The sequence below is a fragment of the Pongo abelii genome, chromosome 3, assembly GCF_028885655.2.
Source record: "Pongo abelii isolate AG06213 chromosome 3, NHGRI_mPonAbe1-v2.0_pri, whole genome shotgun sequence".
NCBI classification, from domain to species: Eukaryota; Metazoa; Chordata; class Mammalia; order Primates; family Hominidae; genus Pongo; species Pongo abelii.
Genome location: NC_071988.2, coordinates 4,821,058 through 4,845,243, shown reverse-complemented (window position 1 = coordinate 4,845,243; position 24,186 = coordinate 4,821,058). Strand labels below are relative to the sequence as shown.

Below are 24,186 nucleotides of genomic sequence, written 5' to 3'. Positions count from 1 at the left end.
GGGTGGTGGGTGGGTGGTAGGTGGGTGTGTGCAGGTGGGTGCAGGTGGGTGGTAGGTGGGTGGGTGCAGGTGGGTGGTAGGTGGGTGCAGGTGGGTGGTGGGTGGGTGGTAGGTGGGTGGGTGCAGGTGGTGGGTGGGTGGTAGGTAGGTGGGTGCAGGTGGGTGGTAGGTGGTAGGTGGGTGCAGGTGGGTGGGTGGTAGGTGGGTGCAGGTGGGTGGGTGCAGGTCGGTGGGTGGTAGGTAGGTGGGTGCAGGTGGGTGGTGGGTGGTAGGTAGGTGGGTGCAGGTGGGTGGGTGGTAGGTGTGTGCAGGTGGGTGGTGGGTGGGTGGTGGGTGGTAGGTGGGTGCAGGTGGGTGGTGGGTGGGTGGTGGGTGGTAGGTAGGCAGGTGGGTGGTGGGTGGTGGGTGGGTGGTAGGTGGGTGGTGGGTGGGTGGTGGGTGGTAGGTAGGCAGGTGGGTGGTGGGTGGTAGGTGGGTGCAGGTGGGTGGGTGGGTGGTAGGTGGGTGCAGGTGGGTGGTGGGTGGGTGGTAGGTAGGTGTGTGCAGGTGGGTGCAGGTGGGTGGTAGGTGGGTGGGTGCAGGTGGGTGGTAGGTGGGTGCAGGTGGGTGGTGGGTGGGTGGTAGGTGGGTGGGTGCAGGTGGGTGGTGGGTGGGTGGTAGGTGGGTGGTGGGTGGGTGGTAGGTGGGTGGGTGCAGGTGGTGGGTGGGTGGTAGGTAGGTGGGTGCAGGTGGGTGGTAGGTGGGTGCAGGTGGGTGGTGGGTGGTAGGTAGGTGGGTGCAGGTGGGTGGGTGGGTGGTAGGTGGGTGCAGGCCGGTGGGTGGTAGGTAGGTGGGTGCAGGTGGGTGTGGGTTGTGATGCCTTCCCTCAGCTCCCCCTACTGGTACCTCTCATTGTCAGTAGGGCTTGTCACCCACATCCTCAAATTCTGTGATCCATAGGGGCAGAAGCAAGTCAGGAGGGCACCTGCTGGCCCTGAGCTCTTCTCACCCTCCCTGCACAGCCCTTGAGCTCGGCAGGTGCACCCAGCAGCCGTGACTTTCTCGCCCCACGCCATCCACATTGAACGTGCTGCCCTGGAGTCTCAGCTCTTGCTTCCCTAGAGGCCCTTGCTGAAGTCTCAAAACGAGAAGGCCCAAGGGAAACGTGTTTGAAAGGACTCAGCTTCCCCACCCCGGGGAGCCCCCCATGCCTGGCAGCACGCATGTCAAGAGCACACACGCTAGGGCCAACAGCCTGGCAACGCCTCCTCCTACCCCAGGCAGCTGCGGTCATGGTGAAACCTCAGAACCACAAGAGGAAAAGCAAAAATCAACAATGCATTCCACAGGAAATGGACAGAGCAGCTCTGAATGAGAAACCTCTGAGGAGTAGGAACGCCATCCACAGGCGTGCCAGGAAATAAACAATCTGCGGTTCAACCAGGTCGGTCACATTGGCTCATGAATTCATGGGGCAGAGGAGCATGGCGCAGAGTCGTGGCAGCGAGGGTGGCACGGGCCAAGAGTCCTCTACAGAGGAAATGCATCTCATGCTTTATGAAAATAATCTAATACTTAAGAGAGTTAGGAGATTTTCACTGAGTCACTATCATCTTTCCTACAAAGCAGCATGCTTCCTACTTCTGCTCCATTTACGGAGGCATTCCGGGCTCACTCCTTCAGCAACGGCAGCTTTGGGGCCACAGTGCCTTGGGCATTACTGAAATAGGATGTGCACATGGCTATCTGATGGGCGTGAAGAGGCTGAGCGTGTGGGTGAGTGGTGAAGATGGAAGTGGCTCTGGCCCCATGGGACACACGCTAGGGATGACGCCTGTCCTGCAGGGCAGCACTTGGGGGCACAGGTGTCCAGGGCCATGCGGGCAGGGTCCATACCTCGCCGTAGCTCTGCCTGTCCCCTGCAGAGTGGCTGATGTAGGGTGAGTAGGAGATCATGTCGGGGCGGTCGATGTCATAGATGGCCTTACTTTTCGGAAGGGCTGCCAAGTCCCTGTAGTCCAGGATCTCACCACCAAGCTTGGCCTGAGAGGGGAAAGAGAATTGGGGAGGGGACAGTCACCAGATGCACCCCAGAGGGCAGCACCCCCAAAGCCAGATGCATCCCACAGGACAGTGCCCCCAAAGCCAGAGGGCAGTGGCTGCTCCAGCAGCCGTGAGGAGGGTGCTGGGGTCACAGTGCTTCGGGCAGAGTCTGAGCTCACCCCCAGCTCCTGGTACAGGTGAAATGGGGACAGGGTCAAAAGCACAGGGAACTCCAGAGCAGGCAGGCTTGGGTCCTGAGGCCCAGCCACAAAAGAGCCAGTAGGCCTTGCGGAAGTGTCTTCTCTAAGCCTGTTTCCTTCTGTACAAAATGAGGGAAATGATCACATACGAAAGCTCTGGGGTCAAGGAGGCCACGCCTGTGATGTGCCTGGCATGGGGTCTGGCAGGCAGTGAGACTCAGTCTACGGCTTAAACATGTGTACGTCCATGCACACGTGCAAACACAGACACGCACACATGCAAACACACACGCTGCACACACACAAACACTCATATAGGCAAACACACACACATCCCTTACTATTCATGTGGGATTGGTCCCAGGACCCTCCTCAAATCCCCAAATCCTCAAATGCTCAGGTTGTTAAATAAAATTATGTGGTTCTTGCATGTAGCCTGTGCACATCCTCCCATCTGCTTAAAATCATCTCCTGGTGATTTGTAATGCCTAACACAATGCAAATGCTGGGTAAATGGATGTTATACTGTATTATTTAATTTGCATAAATAAAATACTGTATTATTTTTATATTATTTTATTTGTATTATTTTTTATTGTTGTTTGCTATTTTTATTGTTTTTTAAGAATATTTTCAATCTGAGGTTGGTTGAATCTGCAGATGTGGAATGCATGGATACAAAGGGTGATGATACATACCTACACATACATGCTCACACACATAGGCACACATGCTCACACACGCACACACATGCATGCACACACACGCACACACATATGCAGGCACACACGCACACACACATATGCATGCTCACACACGCACACACACATATGCATGCGCACACACACATGCATGCACACACACTCACACACACACATATGCAGGCACACACGCACACACACATATGCATGCTCACACACGCACACACATGCATGCACACACGCACACATATGCATGCACACACACGCACACACACATGCACACACGCATGCACACACATGCACACACATGCACACACATATGCATGCGCACACACACATATGCATGCACACACACGCACACACACATGCACACACACACATGCACACACACATATGCATGCACACACATGCACACACATATGTAGGCACACATGCACACACACATGCAGGCACACACATGCACTACACACATGTGCATGTATACCCCCACACAGAGAACATGCCTGTCTGAGACTGTGGAGGTATAGACACCCCCTCACGTGCCGGCCCACTCCCATATACTAGCACGTATGTGTCCACATCCACACACTGACACGTGTTCACACATGCAATGACTCCCCAGGCCCATGGCTCACTCACACACATCCAGCACACCCCCACGCACCGGCACACACACCTGCACACCCAGATTCACCCACAAACGTGCATGCACACCTGCCCACACATACTTACAATCACCCCACCCCCACCAAGCAAGTTCACATTCACCGCCCCCGATGCGTACACACGCTCACACACATTCACATGCTGCCTGCAGCAAAGCACCTGGCATTTGACAGGCCAGCTGGGACACCCCCTCAGCAGGGTCGGGGGCCCTTCTGTCCTGTCTAGCCCTGGCCTACCCTGGCCCACAGTGGCGCTCCTGCCCTTGCTGAATGAATGCGGGACGCTGGGAGAACCCCTATGTTTGCTCAGAGAGGTCCAGCTGGTGCGTGCTGCTCTCTGCTCTGATTCTGCCCAGCCTTCCTCCGCGGTACCCCACTGTGCACCGTGCACATGCTCTTGCCCCTGCCTGTCCCCTTCTCCCTGGCTCTGGGCTCCCCAGGAGCTGCTGGGGGCATTTTCCAGCTGCAGGTGACTCTGGTGGAGATCCCTGTTGCTGCTTCTCGATTCTGCCTCAGCCTCCTCTGGACACGATGAGCTGTCTACCCCGAGACATGCACTGAGCTGAGCCCTCCATCATCTGCTCGCAAAACACAATGACGCCACGAAGGGGTGCTCACAGAAGCTCCTTTTCACAATGTAGAAGCCAGAACCCAGAGAGGTTGGGTAACTTGTCCAGAGTCACAGAGCCAGGAGGGTATAGGGCAGGACATGACCCTGGCTGTCTGACTCCAAAGCCCATGCTCCCCACCACAGCTCTCCCCTTTCCAGGCCTCACTGCTGGGGGGAATGCCTCTCAGGCCCAGATGCATCCCAGTGGTCTCAGCTCAAACCCTCTGGGAGCCCCCTCCTCGGCTGGACAATGTAAGGCCTCATTATGGCACCCAAACTTGGCCTTCCTGTTCCTGGCAGCTTCACCCTAAGCTATCTCTTCCCCATGTCCCCAGGTGTGCCAGGTTCAGCCCCCTACTCCAGCTTTCCTGTATTCTTCAGGGTCTGTTAGCCCCCAGCCCACCTCCTCCATGAAGTCTTCCTTGATCACCAGGCTTGAGGGTTCTCCTGAGACGTTGGGACTTGGGGTGAACCCTGCCATTTGTGATATGCATGAAGAGAAAGAAGTTCTGACATCTCAGACCACTGGCTGCCCCTTTGGAGCCTGGGGCAGGGTTCAAAAGACCTGAGATCCAATCCCGAGCCAGCCATTTGTAATCATGAGATCTGATCCTGCAGGATTTTCAGCAGCTCCCCTCTGCCTTCTGGGAAATTGGAACTCTGGTGCTTGTTTACCCACTTATCCATGCCACTTGGCACTCAAGTCCCTTCAGCCCCCGGTCACCCATAGCCTGGGGGCTTTGCACCTGCTGTTCCCTCTCTGGGATGCGCCCTTCCCACATCTCTTCCCTAAGCTCTGCCTCTGGTCCTTCCAGACTCAGTGAAGGCCCCTCCTCGAGGCTTCTTTCCCCGCGCCCCTGCAACAAGTTAGTGTTGATCTTCATCTGTTGAGTTGTCCCTTATTCCCTCAAGCCTGTGACTCCTGGAGGCCCAGGATTCATCACTGAGTCCCTTGCCCAGCTGTGAGGTTGACAGCAGGCTTGTGAATTGAACAAAAGCCAATCAAGCATTTGCAAAAGTCAGGTGAACTCTCAGCCAGATGCCTGGAGGGGGTGCGTTTTGCATCCTCCCTTCCCCACCTCCATCCCCTCCCAGCAGCGATGATCACAGCATTCACCTGTCCAGCCCCACAGCATAGGGGGCCGCCTTGCCCTGGGTTAGTTCCCGGCCTTCCTCAGGCTTCCCTGAACCACCCGGACCTGACAGCAGGGGTCAGAGAGGGCAGCTTGCACGATGCCAACAGCCCCTGCCTGATCCCCAAGACAGGTTGCTAAGTGGCCTTGCAGATCCACGTCCCCCCATGCCAAGTCCTTGGGTGGTTGCCATGACAACGGGCTGCACTCTGTAATTGGCGGAAGGCCTCTGGAGTGTGTGTAAAGGGTTTTTCCTCTCTGCCTTCTTCCTTCCCACACTCCACCCAGCATAATACACACTAATACGGCCACCTACGACAGTATCATTACCATATAACCCAGTCAATGATAACACAGACTGGAAGAACGTTGCTTTTATACTCTGCACTATTGCCATGTTGAAATAAAGGTTACAAAATAATATGTTCAGTGTGACCTCATGTTATAAAAATTACACACACACAGAAGCGAGACCTGAAGGGTGCCTCAGAAGCATCGGCAGGGCCACTGTGGCTGGCAGGATGTAAATGCTTTAATTTCCTCTGGTGTGCTGATTACTGTTTTTTTGTTTTTGTTTTTGTTTTTAAATAAATGCAGATTGCTTTTGGAAGAAACAAAAGAGCAGTAAAATAGGTGATGTCCAAAAGCCCCATGGTTTATGGAGGGTCTACTGTGTGCACATTTTATCCTGGAAACTAAGATGAACGAGGCCTAGTCCCTGCCCGCCAAGCCCTCATGGTCCATGGAGAAGATGCAGCCACTCGGCGGATTCTAGTGCATTCCTGTGCACGTGAATGGCAAGGAGAGCCGGTCTGTTCCTCACGGTGAAGGAAGGGGACGCTGTATTTGACAACCACCCACAGCGGGCAGGCCTGGGCAGCTGCAACCTGCAAAGCACCCGACGGGGACATGGAACGGCCCATTTCTGAGACCGTGGGGGTGCTCAGCACAGAGCAGGGGGCCAGGCACACAGTAGGTTGATGACAGACACCAACAGAGGTGAGATGAAAAGCAGGGCGGGCCAGGCGTGGTGGCTCACACCTGTACTTCCAGCACTTTGGGAGGCCAAGGTGGGTGGGTCACCTTCAGCCAGGAGTTTGAGACCAGCCTGGCCAACACGGTGAGACCCTGTCTCTATTAAAAATACAAAAGTTAGCCAGGCACGGCGGTGGGTGCCTGTAATCTCAGAGACTCGGGAGGCTGAGGCAGGATAATCGCTTGAACCCGGGAGGCAGAAGTTGCAGTGAGCCAAGATCATGCCACTGCACTCCAGCCTGGGCGACAGAGCGAGACTCCATTTCAAAAGAAAAGAAAAGAAAAGAAAAGCAGCTCAGAACCCTGGGATAAGGAGGGCTTGCCCACCAGATCACATCATCTTGGTGAAGAGCCGGACCGTGTGCAGTGCCCACTCTTGTGGCACCAACCCTAAGGTGGGAGAGAGAGCAGGGCTGCTCTGGCTTTTGGCCTGTCTGGCCCCTGGGAGGGCTGGGATGCAGCCAGGCTGGGTGCTGACCATGGTACTTGGAGCACGTGTCAGAATTGGGAGAACGTGTCCTTGCATTGTGGCTCCACCACTTAGAGGCTGCAAAGTCAGCTCGTATCTCAGAGTGGCATCACCAACGTGGGCACACTGATGGCAGGTCCCTGGACAGCTCTGAGGCCAAGAGGAGGCAGCATGGCACTCCACACGTTCTCTCTTGTGTCAAACTAAGAGCTGGGAGACTGGATTAATTCGTTCGAGGCCTTCTGTTTAAAACTGGAATTGTGTGCACACCTACTTGGCCGAGCAGGAAGTCCATCAAAGCTGAGACACAGTGCACCAGGCTGCGGGTGACCTGGGTCAAGTGAACGCCCCACTGGTGCAGAAATTCTTTGCCCACCAACATCCCTTGGCAGGCGTCCCGCTTGAAACCTGCACTTGGGTCTGTCCCAATCTCTCCTGTGGACGGGAACCCCTTCCCCTACCCAGAACAGGGATGCCATCTGGCCTGATAGTGGCTGGGTCCCCAGGGCTCCACTGGGAGCTTGTGCTCGTCCATGCTTGTAACTGCCTGATGCAAGAGGAAAGGAGCCACCATGGCTGTTTACAGTACTGAGCAGCGGGGTCTCCTGGAAAAAACCTAAGCCTCGGAGTCACGGAGACCTGTGGGCTCCAAGCCCAGCTCTGCCTTGAAAGTGTTGCATGGCCTTGAAAGTGGGACCATGACAACAGAGGCCGCTGTCACTGCTCACCGCATGCACACACAGTCACTACCATCCCACGCTCCTTGCAAATGCCAGTTTGTTTAAAAAAAAAAAAAAAAAGAGGCTGGGCGCGGTGGCTCACACCTGTAATCCCAGCACTTTGGGAGGCCGAGGTGGGTAGATCACAAGGTTAGGAGATCGAGACCATCCTGGCTAACACGGTGAAACCCCGTCTCTACTAAAAATACAAAAAAAAAAATTAGCCAGGTGTGGTGGCAGGCGCCTGTTGTCCCAGCTACTCAGGAGGCTGAGGCAGGAGAATGGAGTGAACCCGGGAGGCAGAGCTTGCAGTGAGCCGAGATCGCACCACTGCACTCCAGCCTGGGTGACAGAGTGAGACTCTGTTTCAAAAAAAAGAGCTCATATTTAATGAGCAGTTACTATGTGCCATGCAGGTTCCAACAACAACAACAACAGCAACAGCTATCATGAATGAGTGCTTAGCAGGCACCAAGCCGGATGCCAAGTGCTTTGCAAATGTTGGGGCTCAGAAAACAATACCCCAAAGTACGGAACCACAGCATGCTGAGGACTTTGACCTAAGGGAGAGTGGAAGGCCTCGGAAGCAGGGTCTCTCTGACTGCCTCCTGCCCTCCTGTCTCTCACCTTCTTCCTTCCCACCCCTGCTGATGTAAGCCCTAGAAACCAGAGTTCCTCTTCCCCAAGGTGGGTCATACAAAGTAGAAGCTCCTCCCCAAAGCCAGCCATGAAGCCTAGAAACATGAGTCTAACCTTTCCCTCATTCTGTGCACGACCTGGCCATGGAGACATTCTCTGACCTAGCTTGCCTGAGAGTGGGTCCTAAGACCCCCCTGCCCTATACCTGGAGGAAGAAGGGCTCCCCAGAGAGGCCAAGGAGCATCTGAGCAGACGGCCCTGCTGTTTCCCCACTCAGTCTGTTCCCATCAGATCACACACCTTTTGTCCAATCACATTTCTGCATGGCCGCCCAGTTATCATCCAATCTAAGCATAAAAATAGGCCGGGCACAGTGGCTCACGCCTGTAACCCCAGCACTGTGACAGGCCAGGCGAGTGGATCACCTGAGGTCGGGAGTTTGAGACCAGCCTGACCAACATGGAGAAACCCCGTCTCTACTAAAAATACAAACTTGGCTGGGCGTGGTGGCGCATGTCTACAATCCCAGCTACTTGAGAGGCTGAGGCAGGAGAATCGCTTGAACCCAGCAGGTGGAGGTTGCAGTGAGCTGAGATAGAGCCATGGCACTCCAGCCTGGGCAACAAGAGCGAAACTCCATCTCAAAAAAAAAAAAACAAAAAGAACAGTGTTGGCCGGGCATGATGACACACCTATAATCCCAGCACTTTGGGAGGCTGAGGCAGGTGGATTGCTTGAGGTCAGGAGTTCAAGACTAGCCCGGGCAACATAAAAAGACCTCATCTCAACAAAAAATACAAAAATTAGCCAGGTGTGATGGTGCATGCCTGTAGTCCCAGCTACTTGGGAGGCTGAGGTGGGAGGATCACCTGAGCCCAGGAAGGTTGAGGCTGCCGTGAGCCGTGATCTCACCACTGCACTCCAGCCTGGGCGACAGAGCCAGACCTTGTCTCAAAACCAAAATTAAAAAGGACAGTCCTCCCTGGGTCTTTGGACCTGCGTCCCTGAAGGCTCCTGTGTCACCTAAAACTTTGATTAAATACATCCGTCATGCTTTTCTCTTGCGAACTTGTCTCTCGTTATAGGAGTGTCAGCTGTGACCCTTTCAACGGGTGAGGAAACAGACCATACCTTTGTGCCCCTACACAAACATGATCTCATTCACATGATAATTGTCATAATCATTATTCATGAGGATGATGATGGTATTATGGACTGAACTGTGTCTCCCCGAATTCCTAGGTCGGTAAAGTCCTAACCCTCAGGACTTCAGAATGTGACTGCATTTGGAGGCAGAGTTAAAAGGAGGCTGTTAGGGTGGGTCCAGTCCAATCTGCCTGGTGTCCTTATGGGAAGAAATCAGGACCCGGATGCACACAGACGACCCGTGAGGATGCAAGGAGCCAGGGATGGGGAGACCAACCCTGGCGACTCCTTGATCCTGGGTTTCCAGGCTCTGGAACTTTGAGACAATTTATTTCTGTTGTTCAAGCCCCCAGGAGGCTGACACAGATGATGGTAACGGTAACGGCAGTGAGCGTCTCCCACAGCCTTCTTCTGGGCAGGCGCTGTGCTCACTGCCACCCAGGCAGTGCCTCGGTGAGCCCTGGACTGAAGGTGCCCGGGGGTCTCTGTGGCTTACTGAGCGCTCCCAGAGGCTCCAGGCATATGGCACCTCGCCCAGGGCACGCAGCCAACCCGGTGCCTTCATGCGCCTGCCTAAGCTTCAGAGTGCACATCTCAAGTGCCACAGTGCCACTCACCCTCCAGGCCAGCAGTGTGTCACGGTAACTGAGGACTCGTGCACCCCTCAGTGGCACTGTCAGGATTAAGGTCAGGAAGGACCCTGTGTCCAACCACTACAAGCGAGGAGGGCGGAAAAGAAGCACAGCAGAGAGCGGATCCAATAAATTGTCTCAAAGTTCCGGAGCCTGGAAACCCAGCGGATCCAGCCTCCGCTGAGACATAAAGAACCCAGGTCCTGGCCTGGCGGGGACGGGGAGGGGAGAAGGGGCTTGTTCCAGTCACCAGCCATTCCAGTGCTGGGTTCTGGTGCAGGGGCAGCCTACATGGCAGTCCTGGGTGGCCCCTGACCACCACCGCATAAGCCATCCCTTACCTGGCAGCTGGGGGTCCTCGCCTAGATAAGGAGTTTTGGTATTTACACAAGCAATATTAGCAAATAATGGTAACACTAATCTCCCATCTCGAATCCCACCACCCAGAGGAAATTTCTGGTAACAAGTTGTTAAAATGTTTTCAATCATTTTTACATTTGTATGTGATTATGGAAGCGTGTGAGGTGCGCGAGCACACACACACACACACACACACACACACAGTCTCTCTCTCTCTCTCTAACAAAAACGGGATCACATAATTTACATCACCCTTAACTTGTTTCTTTTAGGGAACACGTTGGGAGCACGTGCGTGTTGATATACACAGATCTGTGCTGTTATTTGCAAAACCTGCAGGGTCCCGCCTGGGTGCCTGGCAAGCCCTGACTGTTGGCTGTTGACGTGACGTGTCTGCATCACTATAAACAACAGCTGCGTACACACCACCGTGTGGCTCTTGTCACCAGATAATTGGAGACAGGTTCCCAGGGGAATTGCCAGGTCAAACAAACATGTCTGTGTTTCAGACTCATAAAGTCTGTACCAACCTCCACCCCAAAGCAGGGACAAGAGCAATGGCTGTACCTCAGGCCCCAGATGACAGTTCTCGGGGAACTCTCTTAGGGGCGGGCTCAGCCACGGCCATCAGGCCCCCCCTTCTCTCTCCACCCTCCCACCGCCGTCCCCATAAAAAGGCCCTGACTTACATAAATCACACGGCTCGGAGACCCTGAGGTGCTGGAAGCAGGGACAGAAATGATGCTCTCTGAGGAAGTTCTGGTTTCCTGAGAAAGGAGAGAGGAAGAGATTGAAGGCACATACCAATATTCGGGGCCTTCAGAGACTACTGTCAGGAGTCCCACTCCAGCAGCCACGCCAGTGCACTGGGGTGTTTCTTTAAAGTTGGGGCTGGGCCGGGCACGGCGGCTCATGCCTATAATCCCAGCACTTTGGAAAGCCAAGGTGGGCAGATCACGAGGTCAGGAGTTCAAGATCAGCCTGACCAACATGATGAAACCCCATCTCTACTAAAAATACAAACATTAGCTGGGTGTGGTGGCAGGTGCCTGTAATCCCAGCTACTCAGGAGGCTGAGGCAGGAGAATCGCTTGAACCCAGGAGGCGGAGCTCAGTGAGCCAAGATCGCGCCACTGCACTCCAGCCTGGGTGACAGAGACAGACTCCATCTCAAAAAATTAATAAATAAATAAAGCTGGGGCTGAAGGAATTCTTAGAATAAACACACAAGCTCGGATGAATGACTGAAAAGCTAGCATCAGGCAGACGTGGTGGGCCACACGGAACCAGAGTGACACACAAGCCAAGCTGTTCTGCAAGCTCCAGTTATGCTCAGAGGCGTCATTTTCCACCGGGATTATGGGGACTCGCTGCAGCTTAGTCCACTGGCCCAGGTTCCTGGGAACACGGGACCATCTTGGTCACCCTAAAGACCCTTTCTAGCTTGGCCCCCAGCTCTGTTCTGCATGCCCTCTGACCCTCCCATGGCCCCCCAAGCCTTTCTCAGCTCAAAGAGCACCTGCTCCCACCTGACACACAACTTAGAAAAGGCCCTTTGGAGGCCCCTGGCAGCCCCTCTCCCCACCGCACCTCTGGGCTTGTCCTGGCCTTTTTGCTGCCGTCACGCCTGGGACCTGTGTCCTCCTTACATGCTCACTGCTCTCTGGGGCCACTCTTCCCTTCCGGACCACACCTGCTGTGTCCCCTGGGCTGATGGTTTTCGTGACTGTCCTGCCTCTCCCCCCACCTCAGCCCCTTCCAGCCCTGCAGACACACTCCTTCTGTGGTCCCCACACCTCTGGCTGCACCTGCTGTCCCTCCCCACCCGCAGGGCAGGGGCCTCTCCTGGTTCAGCCCTCACTCTTGGGCCACCTGCCTGGCTTTCCCCACACCTCCTATTCACCCTGTCCAAAAGGAGCCCATATCCACAGAGGCCTCCCCAGCCCTCAGCAGCCGAGAGCTCAGCCCTCACTCTCCCCACAGCCCCCACGTCCTCTGCTGCTTCGATGGTTTCCTACCCCAACCACAGCCCTCACTGTAGCTCCCTCTTCTCATTTTCTGAGCAGACCCTTTTTTGCCACCCCCAACAATCCTGTCCCACCCGTCTCAGGGGTCCATCCATGCAGCGGTGCCTGCGGCCCAGGAGGCACCACAGTGGATAGGCCGATCTGTGTCCACATTCGTAGGTTGAATCCTAACCCCCAGGACCTCAGAATGTGGCTGTATTTGGAGACGGGGTTTTTAAAAGGTCGCTAGGATGGGCCCTAATCCGTTATGCCTGGGGTTTCCACAAGCAGAGATCAGGACACGGACACACACAGGGAGTCCACGTGGAGGCGCAGGGAAAAGGCAGCATCTACGAGCCAACGAGGGAGAACCCACCCCAGCTAACCCCGTGATCTTGGCCTTTTGGGCTCCAGAGCTGTGGGAAGGTGGGTTTCTGCTGTGCAGGCCGCCCAGGCTGGGTGCCTTTATCGGGGAAGCCCCAGCTGCCTGACTCAGGCTGGGCATCGTGCGGCGGCTGGCGTGGGTGACAGTCAGCGCCTCCTACACTCAGCGCACACCAGCGAGGATGGGCAACATCAGCGCTGGACATGGGGCCACGTGCAGCAGCAGGAGGACAACCCTGTGCGGCATGCGGGTGGCGCCTGGACAACCCTGAGTACAAACTTCATTCTGTATCTAGAAAGGAAGGAGAGGAGGGAGTGGGCATGACACTCCACCGCCTGTCCGCCACCTCTGTACTTGCCTCCGCTCAATCGGCCCAGGTCCTCTCCATGCCCTGTGTCTCCTCATATCCTAAGTTTGGCAGCTGCTGCTGCTGCCACCGCCACCACCTCCTCCTCCTGCTCCTCCTCCTCCTCCTTGTCCTCTTCCTCCTCCTCTATGAGGCCTGCCCAACTTCCCTGGGCTTCCCTCAGCCCTGGTGCTACACAAGATGGGCATCAACTCTGGGGTCTGCCTGCCCCCTGGGACCACGGATTTCTGCAGGCTGGCAGGGGCTGGGTCCTCAGTCATGCCCAGGATGGCCCAACACCACCTGCTATTTGCAAAGTAGACAGCTAGTTCTGAGGTATGTGACATAGGATCTACTGTTCCCACCATTCCTTGGCCAGGTCGAAAGTTTTACAAGCCAAAATGATGGCTGCATACATTTTATATGAATACATTGAAACACCCTTTGAGTCTCAGCATCCTCCTCCATCCCCCGGCAACAGCTCCCTGAACGGGCTTTCCGTTTCTGAGGATTAGATCAGGGATGAGGCACGTGAGGTGCTTAGCACTGAAAAATTCTCCCCACTATTATTTCAGCTCAAGGTGGGCTCAGGAGATGACCTTGACAGAGAACCCTCTTCTCTGCAAAGCAGACGAACTTGGGTATTTTAGAAGAAAGATTCCCTTAAGCCGAGCACACCAACAGCAGCACAGGGAAGTCTCCCAGGCTCCCGAGGAATGTTTCACAGCCTCCAACTGTGCCTTGGTACAAATGGGAGGGAGGGAGCGTTGGCTGGTTTCAGCATGGGGCCAGGGGCCAGGTTTGCTCTCTGCATGTGTGAGGGGGTCTAGGCGGGGCAGCCAGGTCACTGTCCTCATTCCCCTCTCTGGGCTTAGTCCCCAGCTCTGTGATGGGTGGGGAGGAGTCAGAAGGGAGCTGAGCAGGCCTGATTTTCCCCAGTGGGAGGAGGCTGGAGCTTTTTCTGACTTTCTCCCTACCCGACTGCAATCGCACAAAGGTGCTTGGCAATGGAACTCAATATCCATGTGTTCTCCCAGGCACCAGTACAAGTGCCTTGTTCAGACCCACAGAGATGGAAGGGCTGGGAGCTCACCTGGCTCCAATCCCCACCGGCTTTGCCTGGCCCCAGGGAGGCAGCTGTCCTTCAACAGTCACCGGGGAGGCCTGCCATGAGGGTCACATGGTCTGACCCCTCTCATCTCCATGTGAAAGCCGAAGGGCTGAGGCTCAGAGAGGGCTAGTGACTTGCACCAGGTCACACAGCTGGGAGGAGGCACAGCAGAACTCCAATGCCAAGCCTTGCTCTGCCGCCCTTGGCCACTGTGGAGAATTGCCGGGACTGTCTTGCTCCCATTCAACCAGAACAGCCCCACGTTTAGTCTCAACAAGCCTGTTTCCATCTTCCTCAATGGCCCCCACAGTCTCCAGCTTCCTCTCAGACTCCCACCCACAGTAGCCACCACTGAGGCCTCTGTACAGGCATAGGGGAGGCCTCAGTCTTAACTTTTCCAAAGGAGACCCACCTTGGAAACCCACAACCTACAGGATCAGCCCGGCCAGTCTAGGCTTCCTCCACCTAAGTCACCCAGCCCCTGGCCAGAGCAGGGACCCCTCTGAGCTGAGCTGTCCCTGTGGCCACCTTCACCGTTCTTGGGGCTTACCTTGGGCTACCCACAGGCGCAGGGCCACCCCCTTCCCACCCCAGGGTCCTGAAACCCACATTCAGTCCCCTGAAGATCACTGGCTCCTCAGACACACCTCCCAGAGCCAGAACCAGACTGGGCCATCAGCCGCAGCTCCAGAAAGCCACCTGTGACCACCGCCAGCTGGGCCCGGGCCCCTCTCGGTCACAGCACCTCTGAGCATCCTGCACATCACAGCCTGCCCATCCATGTCTGTCTCCCCCACCAGATAGGGGGCTCCCTGTGGGCAGGGACCCCTCAGGTCTTATTCACCTCTGTGTTCACAATGCTTAATCCCAGAGCACACACAGTAGGTGCTTCGTGGTTTGTGTGTTGAGTGACCATATGATCAAACGCACGAGGTCGGGGGGCACAGGGGACAGGGCAGCTAGGACCACATCCTTCTCACCTCTGCTGAGCACCCTGGACAGATGCCAGGGACGTCTGACATGCTGTCTGTAAACCAAAAATTAAATGCTAGGGCTCCCCAGCCATCTCAATGAACTCCATCCACTTGGCCAGGGCACCCCAAAGTTAACCTGAAAGACTGGTTCAGGCCATGATGGGAAGCAGGGTTCAGACATGCCTCACTATGCTCACCTCCCTTTGGAATTCAGGAAAAGCCCACCAGCATTTAACATCAACGCAGACCTTAAGTCTGATGAGAAACATTTACAGTCTATTCTCTCTGAAGCCTGCTACCTGGAGGCCTCATTTGCATGACAAAACCTTAGACTCCACAAAGAGACATTCCTTTCTATAGATATTAACTCTTTCATCCAACTGCCAATCAGAATATTTTATTTTATTTTTTTGAGACACGGTCTCACTCTGTTGCCCAGGCTAAAGTGCAGTGCCATAATCTCGACTCACCGCAACCTCTGCCTCCCGTCTCAAGCGATTCTCGTGCCTCAGCCACCTGAATAGATGAGATTACAGGCACGTGCCACCACGCCTGGCTAAGTTTTGTATTTTTGGTAGAGATGGGGTTTCGCCATATTGGTCAGGCTGGTCTCAAACTCCTGTCCTCAGGTGATCTGCCCACCTCAGCCTCCCAAGGTGCTGGGATTACAGGTGCGAGCCACTGCACACGGCCAGTCAGAATGTTTTAAAATCTACCTATAACTTGGAAGCTCCTGCTTTGAGTTGTCCCACTTTCTGGACCAAACCGATGTCAGTCTTACATGTATTCTGATTGATGTCTCACGTCTTCCTGACACGTATAAAATCAAGCTGCACCCCAAACACCTTGGGCGCCTGTTCTCAGGGTCACACGAGGGCTATGTCATGGTCACTCATATTTGACTCAGAACGAATCTCTTCCAGTATTTTACAGTTTCACTCTTTCCGTGGACAGGTCCTTGTCCTGGGAGAGCTCCCATCCCCATGGTGCAGAAGGGGCAGCCATGCGATCAGGGCTGCCTTCCAGGCTGCAGAGAATAGTGAGTGCTCCCTCCTCCCTACTGCAACCTTGCCTGGGGCCGGGTGCTCAGGGGTCGGCCTCTTGCTGAAGAGCAACCCTGAGGCAGGGATGGACTGGCTCCTGTGAGGGTCCTGGAGTCCCCCAGGAGCCGGCACAGAGGGGCTAGGACCGGGAGTCATTTCTCCTCTTGACTAGCAGGCAGCATTGAGAAGCTACTTCCACCTGGGTGTCGGATTTCCAAAAACGAGTGAGTTTGATGCTGCGGGGAGCGGGCCAGGTCTGCCTGCCTTCTGCATATGCTCTCCTTAACTGGCTTGCACCTGATGGAACAACACAGAGCAGGAGGGCTCTCCCTCCCACCCCCAGGCCAGGAAGCGCCAGGCCCTCCGGGACAATTAGCTCCAAGGGGACCGAGATGTGTATGAGAACCATTAGGCCAGGAGCCACGCCAGTCCCTGGACTCAACGCTAACAGGCCAGCCGCTCTCAGCCTGCGCCACCTCCCCATGTTGGCTAGAGGCCAACTAGCCCTCTGTTAAAAATAACTGCTTCAAAAGCAACTGCAAACAGAGCCCAGGAAACAAGGACGCCTGCACAGGCCCCCCGAGCACAAGGACTTCTTCCTCCTCTGCTGGCAGCATCCGGTGGTTAAGTGACCCCTGCCTGCTAGGCCAGTCACCCGGAGGTCAGCACGGGCTGGCATCAGTGCAGACAGTGAAGCTGCTGCTGCCGCCTGGCCAGAGTCAGGCCTCCTGCAGGTCCCATGGCCGCTCCACAGTAGGGGCCAGAACCTGGGAGCTGGCGCCAGCCGCCCCCACCCCGCCCTTGAGGGGACCTAGCTGTGGCCGCGGAGCTCCCTTTTCTAGCCCTGGTCGGTTTCAGTGTGGTAGGAGTTATTAAGAAATTATTTTAGGGGCCGGGCGTGGTAGCTCACGCCTGTAACCCCAGCACTTTGGGAGGCCGAGGCGGGCGGATCTCGAGGTCAAGAGATCGAGACCATCCTGGCCAACATAATGAAACCCTGTCTGTACTAAAAAAAAAAAAAAAAAGAAAATACAAAAATTAGCTGGATGTGGTGGCGCGTGGCTGTAGTCCCAGCTACTTGGGAGGCTGCGGCTGAAGAATAGCTTGAACCTGGGAGGCAGAGGTTGCAGTGAGCTGAGATCGCGCCACTGGCCACTGCACTCCAGCCTGACGACAGAGAGAGACTCTGTCTCAAAAAAAAAAAAAAAAAAAGAAAAGAAAAGAAATTATTTTAGGCAGATAGAAAAGAAAAGGGGTCCTTGGGTAGTTTTCGTTTTCAAAGCAGCTCTTAGAGCCAGGCCGGCACCCTTTGATGCGCAAATGCAGGCCACTAGAAACTGGGTCCACCCAAACATGGCGATTCCCGTGGCCTTGCCCTTGCCCCCCGTGTTCCTGGCAGCATGGCTGCCCCCACATATCCCCATGTATGTAGAACATCAGGGCGCCCTGCATTTGCATATGAAAAGGCTAGGGTGGGAGGGCCAGCTTTTCCATGGGCTATGTGAATGACATGCCTGGTCAAACCAATCGCCTGAGCCCTATGCAAATCAGACACTGCCACCTCCAGCCCGTGTATATATCTGACTGGTATCCATCCCACTGGGGGTTCCCTGTCTTGGCTTTGGAGCTCCCCCTCCCTCTTTCTCTATACCGGGGGGCTTCTTCCTCCTGCCTTTCTTCTTTCTTGCCTATGAAACTCTCCACTCTTTAAAACTACACCACGTGTGTCGCGTTGTTTTTTCTAATTCTACTTGAGACGAAGACCCTGGTGCTCCTCCGCTCATCGGAGCCACATCATCAGGAGACAGGGTGGTGTCCCCATGCACACATGCAAGCCACAGTGTGGTCTGGTGGCCTTGGCGTGAGAGGCTCCCTCACTCAGGTCCCTTCCACAGGCCTTCGGTGGGCATCGAAGGATCTCACAAATGGTGCGGGCCCTGTGGTCACTTCGGAGTCACACACCGTGGCTTGCTGAGGGAAGGGCTGCTGCCTTGCTCATCCCTGAGACCCAGGGCAGCCTCAGGGTAGCTTGTAGAATGAATCATGGACTGCAGCAGCCATTTGAGAGGATGACGAAATTCACAATGTGCCAGCTAGCTGCTGCCCCGTCCTGGCCAAGCTCACAGCGGGATTTCATCGCATGACTCTTCTGCTACCGTGGAAGGCGGAAAAGGGCAGACTTCCCCCGGGGCCCCTCCCCTGCCAAAAGCAGAGCCGCTAGGAGAGCATCAGGGACACAGGTGGGAAGCCAGGGCCCCTGCCTGCCCCTGTGCAGGCCTCCAGCCCTGCCTGCTCTGCTGGCCAGCAGGTGCAGCTTCTCTTAGACAGGCCTGCGTCGGAATGCTGTCCCGAACCCTATCAGACACTCTGAATGCCCCACTTTGTTCCCTGCAGGCACAGCTGCCCAAACAAGAGCCCAGACCTGCCGCTACAGGACATCAGAGTCACTCAGGACCCCCAAGGTAGCCTGCTTGGTGGACTGGATGAGGCCTACGGGACACCCCACATTCGGGAGGAAGCGGGAGGCCAGGGGTTGCGGAGATCCACGGCAGGATGAGGACATGGCCTGACCTGTGGGCCTTAGGGGTGTCCTCAGGTCCCGGACCACCAGCCAGATGGGGCCATAGACCACCCTTGGGTCACAGACCACCAGCCAGATGGGGACTGCCCCAAATCACTAAGCTAAAGGGAAAAGTCCAGCTGGAAACTGCTTGAGGCCAACCTGCCTCCCATTCTATTCAAAGTCACCCCTCTGCTCACTGAGATAAATGCAGATCTGATTGCCTCCTTTCAGAACTCAAAAGAATGCAATCACTTGTCTCCTATCTACCCATGACCTGGAAGCCTCCTCCACGCTTTGAGTCATCCTGCCTTTGCTTCGAGTTGTCCCGCCTTTCCAGACTGAACCAATGTTCATCTTGCATATGTTGATCGATGTCTCATGTCTGCCTAAAATGTATAAAACCAAACTGTGCTCCGACCACCCTGGACACATATCACCAGGACCTCCTGAGGTTGTGTCATGGGTGTGCATCCTTAACCTTGGCAAAATAAACGTTCTAAATTAACTGAGACCTGTCTTGGATTTTCGGAGTTCACAGACGTGAGGGTGGTCTTGGGGACCATTTGGGCCCCCCAACACTGTAGTTGTTCTCAAATTTTCACGGTCATTGGAGTTCATCAAATGAGTGAAAAGGTCAGCAGGCCAGTCCACAAAGGCTCTTAGATGCCTCTTTGCTATGTACACTCCAAAATTCATGTGTTGGAAACTTGGCGTCCCTTGTGACAGTGTTGGAGGTGGGGCGTTTGGGAAGTGACTGTTCATGAGGGCTCTGCCTTCCTGAATGGATTGATGCCGTTACTGTGGGAGTGGGTTAGTTATCTCGGGAGTTTGGCCCCTTTTTCCTCTTTGTTCATGAGTTCTCGCCTTCTCTCCCCCTCCTGCCACGGGACAGCTCTCATCAGATGCCGCACCCTGCTCTTGGATTTCCCCACCTCCAGAACCATGAGCTGAATTAACTTCTTTTTAAATAAATTACCTAGCCTGTGGTATTCTGTGATATCAACAGAAAATAAAGATGCCCTTGTTCCACCTGTATTATTGCTCACCAGTCTACCTGTTTACTCTCCCCACCTCCTAAGCCTGGCTGCCCCCATCCTGCAGCCTGTGGGACTGGACAATGAGCCTGTAGAATCTGGTCAGTGTCCTCTTAACTGTACAAAGATTGTGCAGGAGCAGTGAAGAGTACATCAGAGACACCAGTAAGTGCCACCAACCTTGTTTCTGTCTTCAGTTCTGGCTGCTTGTCGACACGCCGGATGCCAGATGGAGGAACCTGTTGACAAATTCCCAAGAGGGAAATGATTAGAGTTATTTCTCACGTTGCAGGGGCCTGTGTGGAAACGCAGAGGAGGGAGCTGGTCCATGCACAGATGTGCACTTGGACTCCACCCTCCAAGCGGCCCTGAGCATCCTCTCTGTGCTGGAGTTAGTGCCGGGCAGGGGGTACCCAGATCCCAGTCCCCGCCCCCAGGGGCTCACAGCCCAGTTGTGGGACGGAGGCAGGAAATAAACAGGGAAATGGCTGCTGTGCACTAACTTCTCCCACAGGAGGAGGCATAGGGTCTTGAAGAACCTGGGGGGCAGTCAGAAGATTCTTCTCTGAGGAGGGGGTATTTGAAGGGGTTTCAAGTCCCTGGCTAGAATGTAGGATTGGCTGTCTGCATGTTGAGGGCAATGGCTGGGCCCACCTGCAGAGACAGCTGGGGCTGCAACCTGGGTAGGAACCAGCCTTGGGGAGGAGGACTTGCAGGGCAGGGCTCTAAGCTGAGAGGTAGGAAGAGAGAACCTCAGCTGGGAAGTGGGCCTGCTCCTTAGGGTATGGGGTGAAGAACAGGTGTGTTCAGTGGGAGCTGGGCACAAGGCTCAAACACTGGCCCCACCCTGTTACTAATTTACTCAGTCGCTGCAGCTTCTTGTGTCTCAGTTTCTCTAGCTGTCAGCTCTGCCCAGCCACCCATGTCAACAGCCACTACCATCAACATAACAAGGCCACCCGGCACCAAGTGCCCCCAACTTCCCTGGCACTCTGGTCTCTTCTAATTCAACCTAAAACTACCCCAAGTCTTTGTTTTTGTTTTTTTTTTTCCACCTAAGAATAGAGCTAATAAGAATTCTACCTTGTCAGGTCACTGGGTGAATTTAATAAAATCAAGCAGAGGTAATAAAGTATCAGAAAAGTGCTTTGTGAGTTGCTGTATACAAATGTTAGTTGCATTAGTGCGATCCTTCTTGTGCATGGGGGACTCAGTGAATGTCAGCTCTGTCTGCCCACCTTCCCATCCTTCAGGATCTGGGGCACTTGCTCCTCCTGGGGACTCCCTGAACCTCAGCCTGACCCGCCGCTCCCTGTGATGGGCTGGCACTGCGCTCACACACCCTCTGCTAGGTGCATGGCTATGTCTCCATCTCTCACCCATTGCTCCCACGAAGGTGAGGGCTGTGGCTGACTTGTGTATCCCACAAAAAAGCCACACAGGCTAGCACATGGTAGAGGCTGAAAAGTGTGTGTAGAATGAGGGAACTTATCCCATCTCCTGCCTGCAAAGCCCTCTGGGTCATGTGGATTTCATGGTGTCTTGTTTCTAGGGACACAGCAGCAACTCGAAGCTCTGAGAGATGGCGAATGGATTATGTGTGTGTGTGAGTGCACAGAAAACATTTCTTGTTTATAAATTAAAAATAAATTATGACCATAAAAGTAATAGGGCTGGGCGCGGTGGCTCATGCCTGTAATCCCAGCACTTCAGGAGGCCAAGGTGGGTGGATCACTTGAGGTCAGGAGTTCAAGACCAGCCTGGCCAACATGGTGAAACCCCATCTCTATTAAAAATAGAAAAATTAGCCAGGCATTGTGGTGGCTACCTGTAGTCCCAGCTACTCAGGAGGCTGAGGCAGGAGAATCGCTTGAACTTGGGAGGCAGAGGTTGCAGTGAGCCGAGATCATACCATTGCACTCCAGCCTGGGTGACAGAGCAAGACTCTGTCTCAAAAAAAAAAAAAAAGTAACAGATGTCTCTTATTAAAAATTATAGAAACCTTAAAAAAAGTATACATGAAATTAAAATCATTTCTAATCTCTCACCCACTGTTTGTTGGCTGCCTTATAGTACAGGCGTACCTACAAATGGAAGGGGTTCAGTGTACATACATAGTTTCTTCTTTCTTTTTTTTTTTTTTTTGAGACAGGATCTCACTCTGTCACCCAGCCTGGAATGCAGTGGTGCAAATATAGCTCACTGCAGCCCCCACCTCCTGGGCTCAAGCAATCCTCCTGCCTCAGCCTCCCGAGTAACTGGGACTACAAAAGCATAGAACCATGCCCAGCTAATTTTTCATTTTTTTGTAGAGATGGGGTCTCACTATGTTGACCAGGCTGGCCTCGAACTCCTGGGCTCAAGCAATTTGCCTGCCTTGGCCTCCCAAAGTGCTGGGATTACAGGCATGAGCCACCATACCCAGCCTACAGACACAATTTCATATCCTACATATCTGCTTAAAAATGTCTTGAACAGGCCGGGTGCTGTGGCTCATGCCTGTAATCCCAGAACTTTGGGAGGCTGAGGCGGGCGGATCACGAGGTCAGGAGATCGAGACCATCCTGGCTAACATGGTGAAACCCCGTCTCTACTAAAAATACAAAAAATTAGCCGGGCGTGGTGGTGGGCGCCTGTAGTCCCAGCTACTTGGGAGGCCGAGGCAGGAGAATGGCGTGAACTCGGGAGGCGGAGCTTGCAGTGAGCCGAGATTGCACCACTGCACTCCAGCCTGGGCGACAGAGCAAAACTCCGTCTCAAAAAAAAAAAAAAGTCTTGAACATTTCCCAGTTAATTAAATTGAATATCAAAACATGCAACTTTAAGGGCTACACAATGTGGACAGATAAGAATTTTATCTCTCTACTCCTCTCCTGATCTTTCTTTTTTCTTTCCTTTTCTTTCTTTTTTTTTTTTTTTTAAGACAGAGTCTCACTCTGTTGTCCAGGCTGGAGTGCAGTTATGCGATCTCAGCTCACTGTAACCTCCGCCTCCCAGGTTCAAGAGACTCTCATGCCTCAGCCTTCTGAGTAGCTGGGATTACAGGCATGCGCCACCACACCCAGTTTTAGTAGAGATGGGGTTTCGCCATGTTGGCCAGGCTGGTCTTGAACTTCCGACCTCAGGTGATCCATCCACCTTGGCCTCCCAAAGTGCTGGAATTACAGGCATGAGCCACTGCACCTGGCCTCCTCTCTTGATCTTTGTAACATTTTATTTATTTCTAAATAACATTGCAGGGGCTCCACTGCACACAACTGGCACATACTTCCTAGAAATGGAGTCTTGGCTCAAAGAGTGGGGTCATGTTTAGGGCTTTTGAGATTTTTCTGGCAATTTCCCAATTTTCACCCCTACTAGCTGCATAAGAGGACTGTGTCCTTGACTTCTCACCAACATGGGGCTCAGACTTTCTTTTTATCTTTTCACCCCAGTGGGAAAAAGGAGTATCTCATTATTTTAATACGGGCATCTTAACAATTAGCAGGATCTAATGCCCCACTCCATGTTTATGGGAAAGTCCACGGCAGGAACGGTGGTGGCATTGCGGGGGTTGGCCTGCCTCATCGCCCCGGAGACTGTGGGGGGTCGCTGGGGCCCATGCTTTTCAGAGCTTTTATTGCAGCAGGATTTGCCAGCCAAATAACATCTGCACGGAGCCCCGACATCCCTGGAGGCCACACAGAGGGCCTCAGGATGACCAGGCAGGGTGGGGGCCCCAAGGAGGCCTGTGCCAGGGAGCAGAGCCTCAAAGCCACACAGCTGGTCAGACCTGTCATCATTCAGACTGAGAAATCCAAGTTAGGAGAGGGGATGGGCCTGGGTTCGACATCCCACAGAACCTCACAGCAGAAGTGGGGGCCGGCCTCAGGCCAGTCCTGAAGGGCGCCTTTGTTCCTGAGATGAGGTTACCCCTGATGTGAACTTGTGTCCCTGAGCTGCCGTCCCAAGGCCATTGTGCTCAATGTCCACTGCACCCCACTGTCTAAGGGTGCCGTTTACTGTGGGGGCCAAACCCATGCAGAGCAAGGCCCCTGCCCAGACAGCCTGGCACTGCTGGGACGGTCCCAAAGGACCCTTTGACAGGCTCTCGAGCAGAGACTCAAGGAACAGGCGACACTGGGGACGAGGCTGTCCTGTCTGACATCACCCCGCTGGGTTCGGCCTGAGAATGGGAGGCCTGTGTGACCCACGGCCCTGTGACGATGGCCACATGAGGTCATTCGACAGCCTGCAGGCACCTGCACAGCAGACGCTCTGACAGCAGCTCTCCCCTACCCGGCCGGGCCCAGCTGGCCTCTGGGAGCACTGGAGATGGAGAATCTTCAAAAGGGAGTTGTGGCTAAAGAGATGAAGTCTCAATACCAGACCTGCCCTCGCCGGGGCCCCTTTG

The 24,186-nt window shown here is 54.4% G+C and overlaps 1 protein-coding gene across 7 annotated transcripts in view; it reads right to left on the bottom strand.

Annotated features, from left to right (window-relative positions):
* ABLIM2 (actin binding LIM protein family member 2) overlaps positions 1-24,186 on the bottom strand; it is a 190,775-nt gene that overhangs the window by 69,531 nt on the left and 97,058 nt on the right. For all 7 annotated transcript variants that reach the window (XR_008524318.2, XM_024246408.3, XM_024246401.3 and 4 more), the window contains exons 8-10: positions 19,974-20,032; positions 11,021-11,098; positions 1,876-2,022 (exon numbers count right to left, since the gene is read on the bottom strand). Coding sequence is in view for 6 of the 7 variants with exons in the window: in XM_024246408.3 (XP_024102176.2) it covers positions 1,876-2,022; positions 11,021-11,098; positions 19,974-20,032 (284 nt within the window). In the remaining variant the exon portion in view is untranslated. The remainder of the gene's footprint in view (positions 1-1,875; positions 2,023-11,020; positions 11,099-19,973; positions 20,033-24,186) is intronic.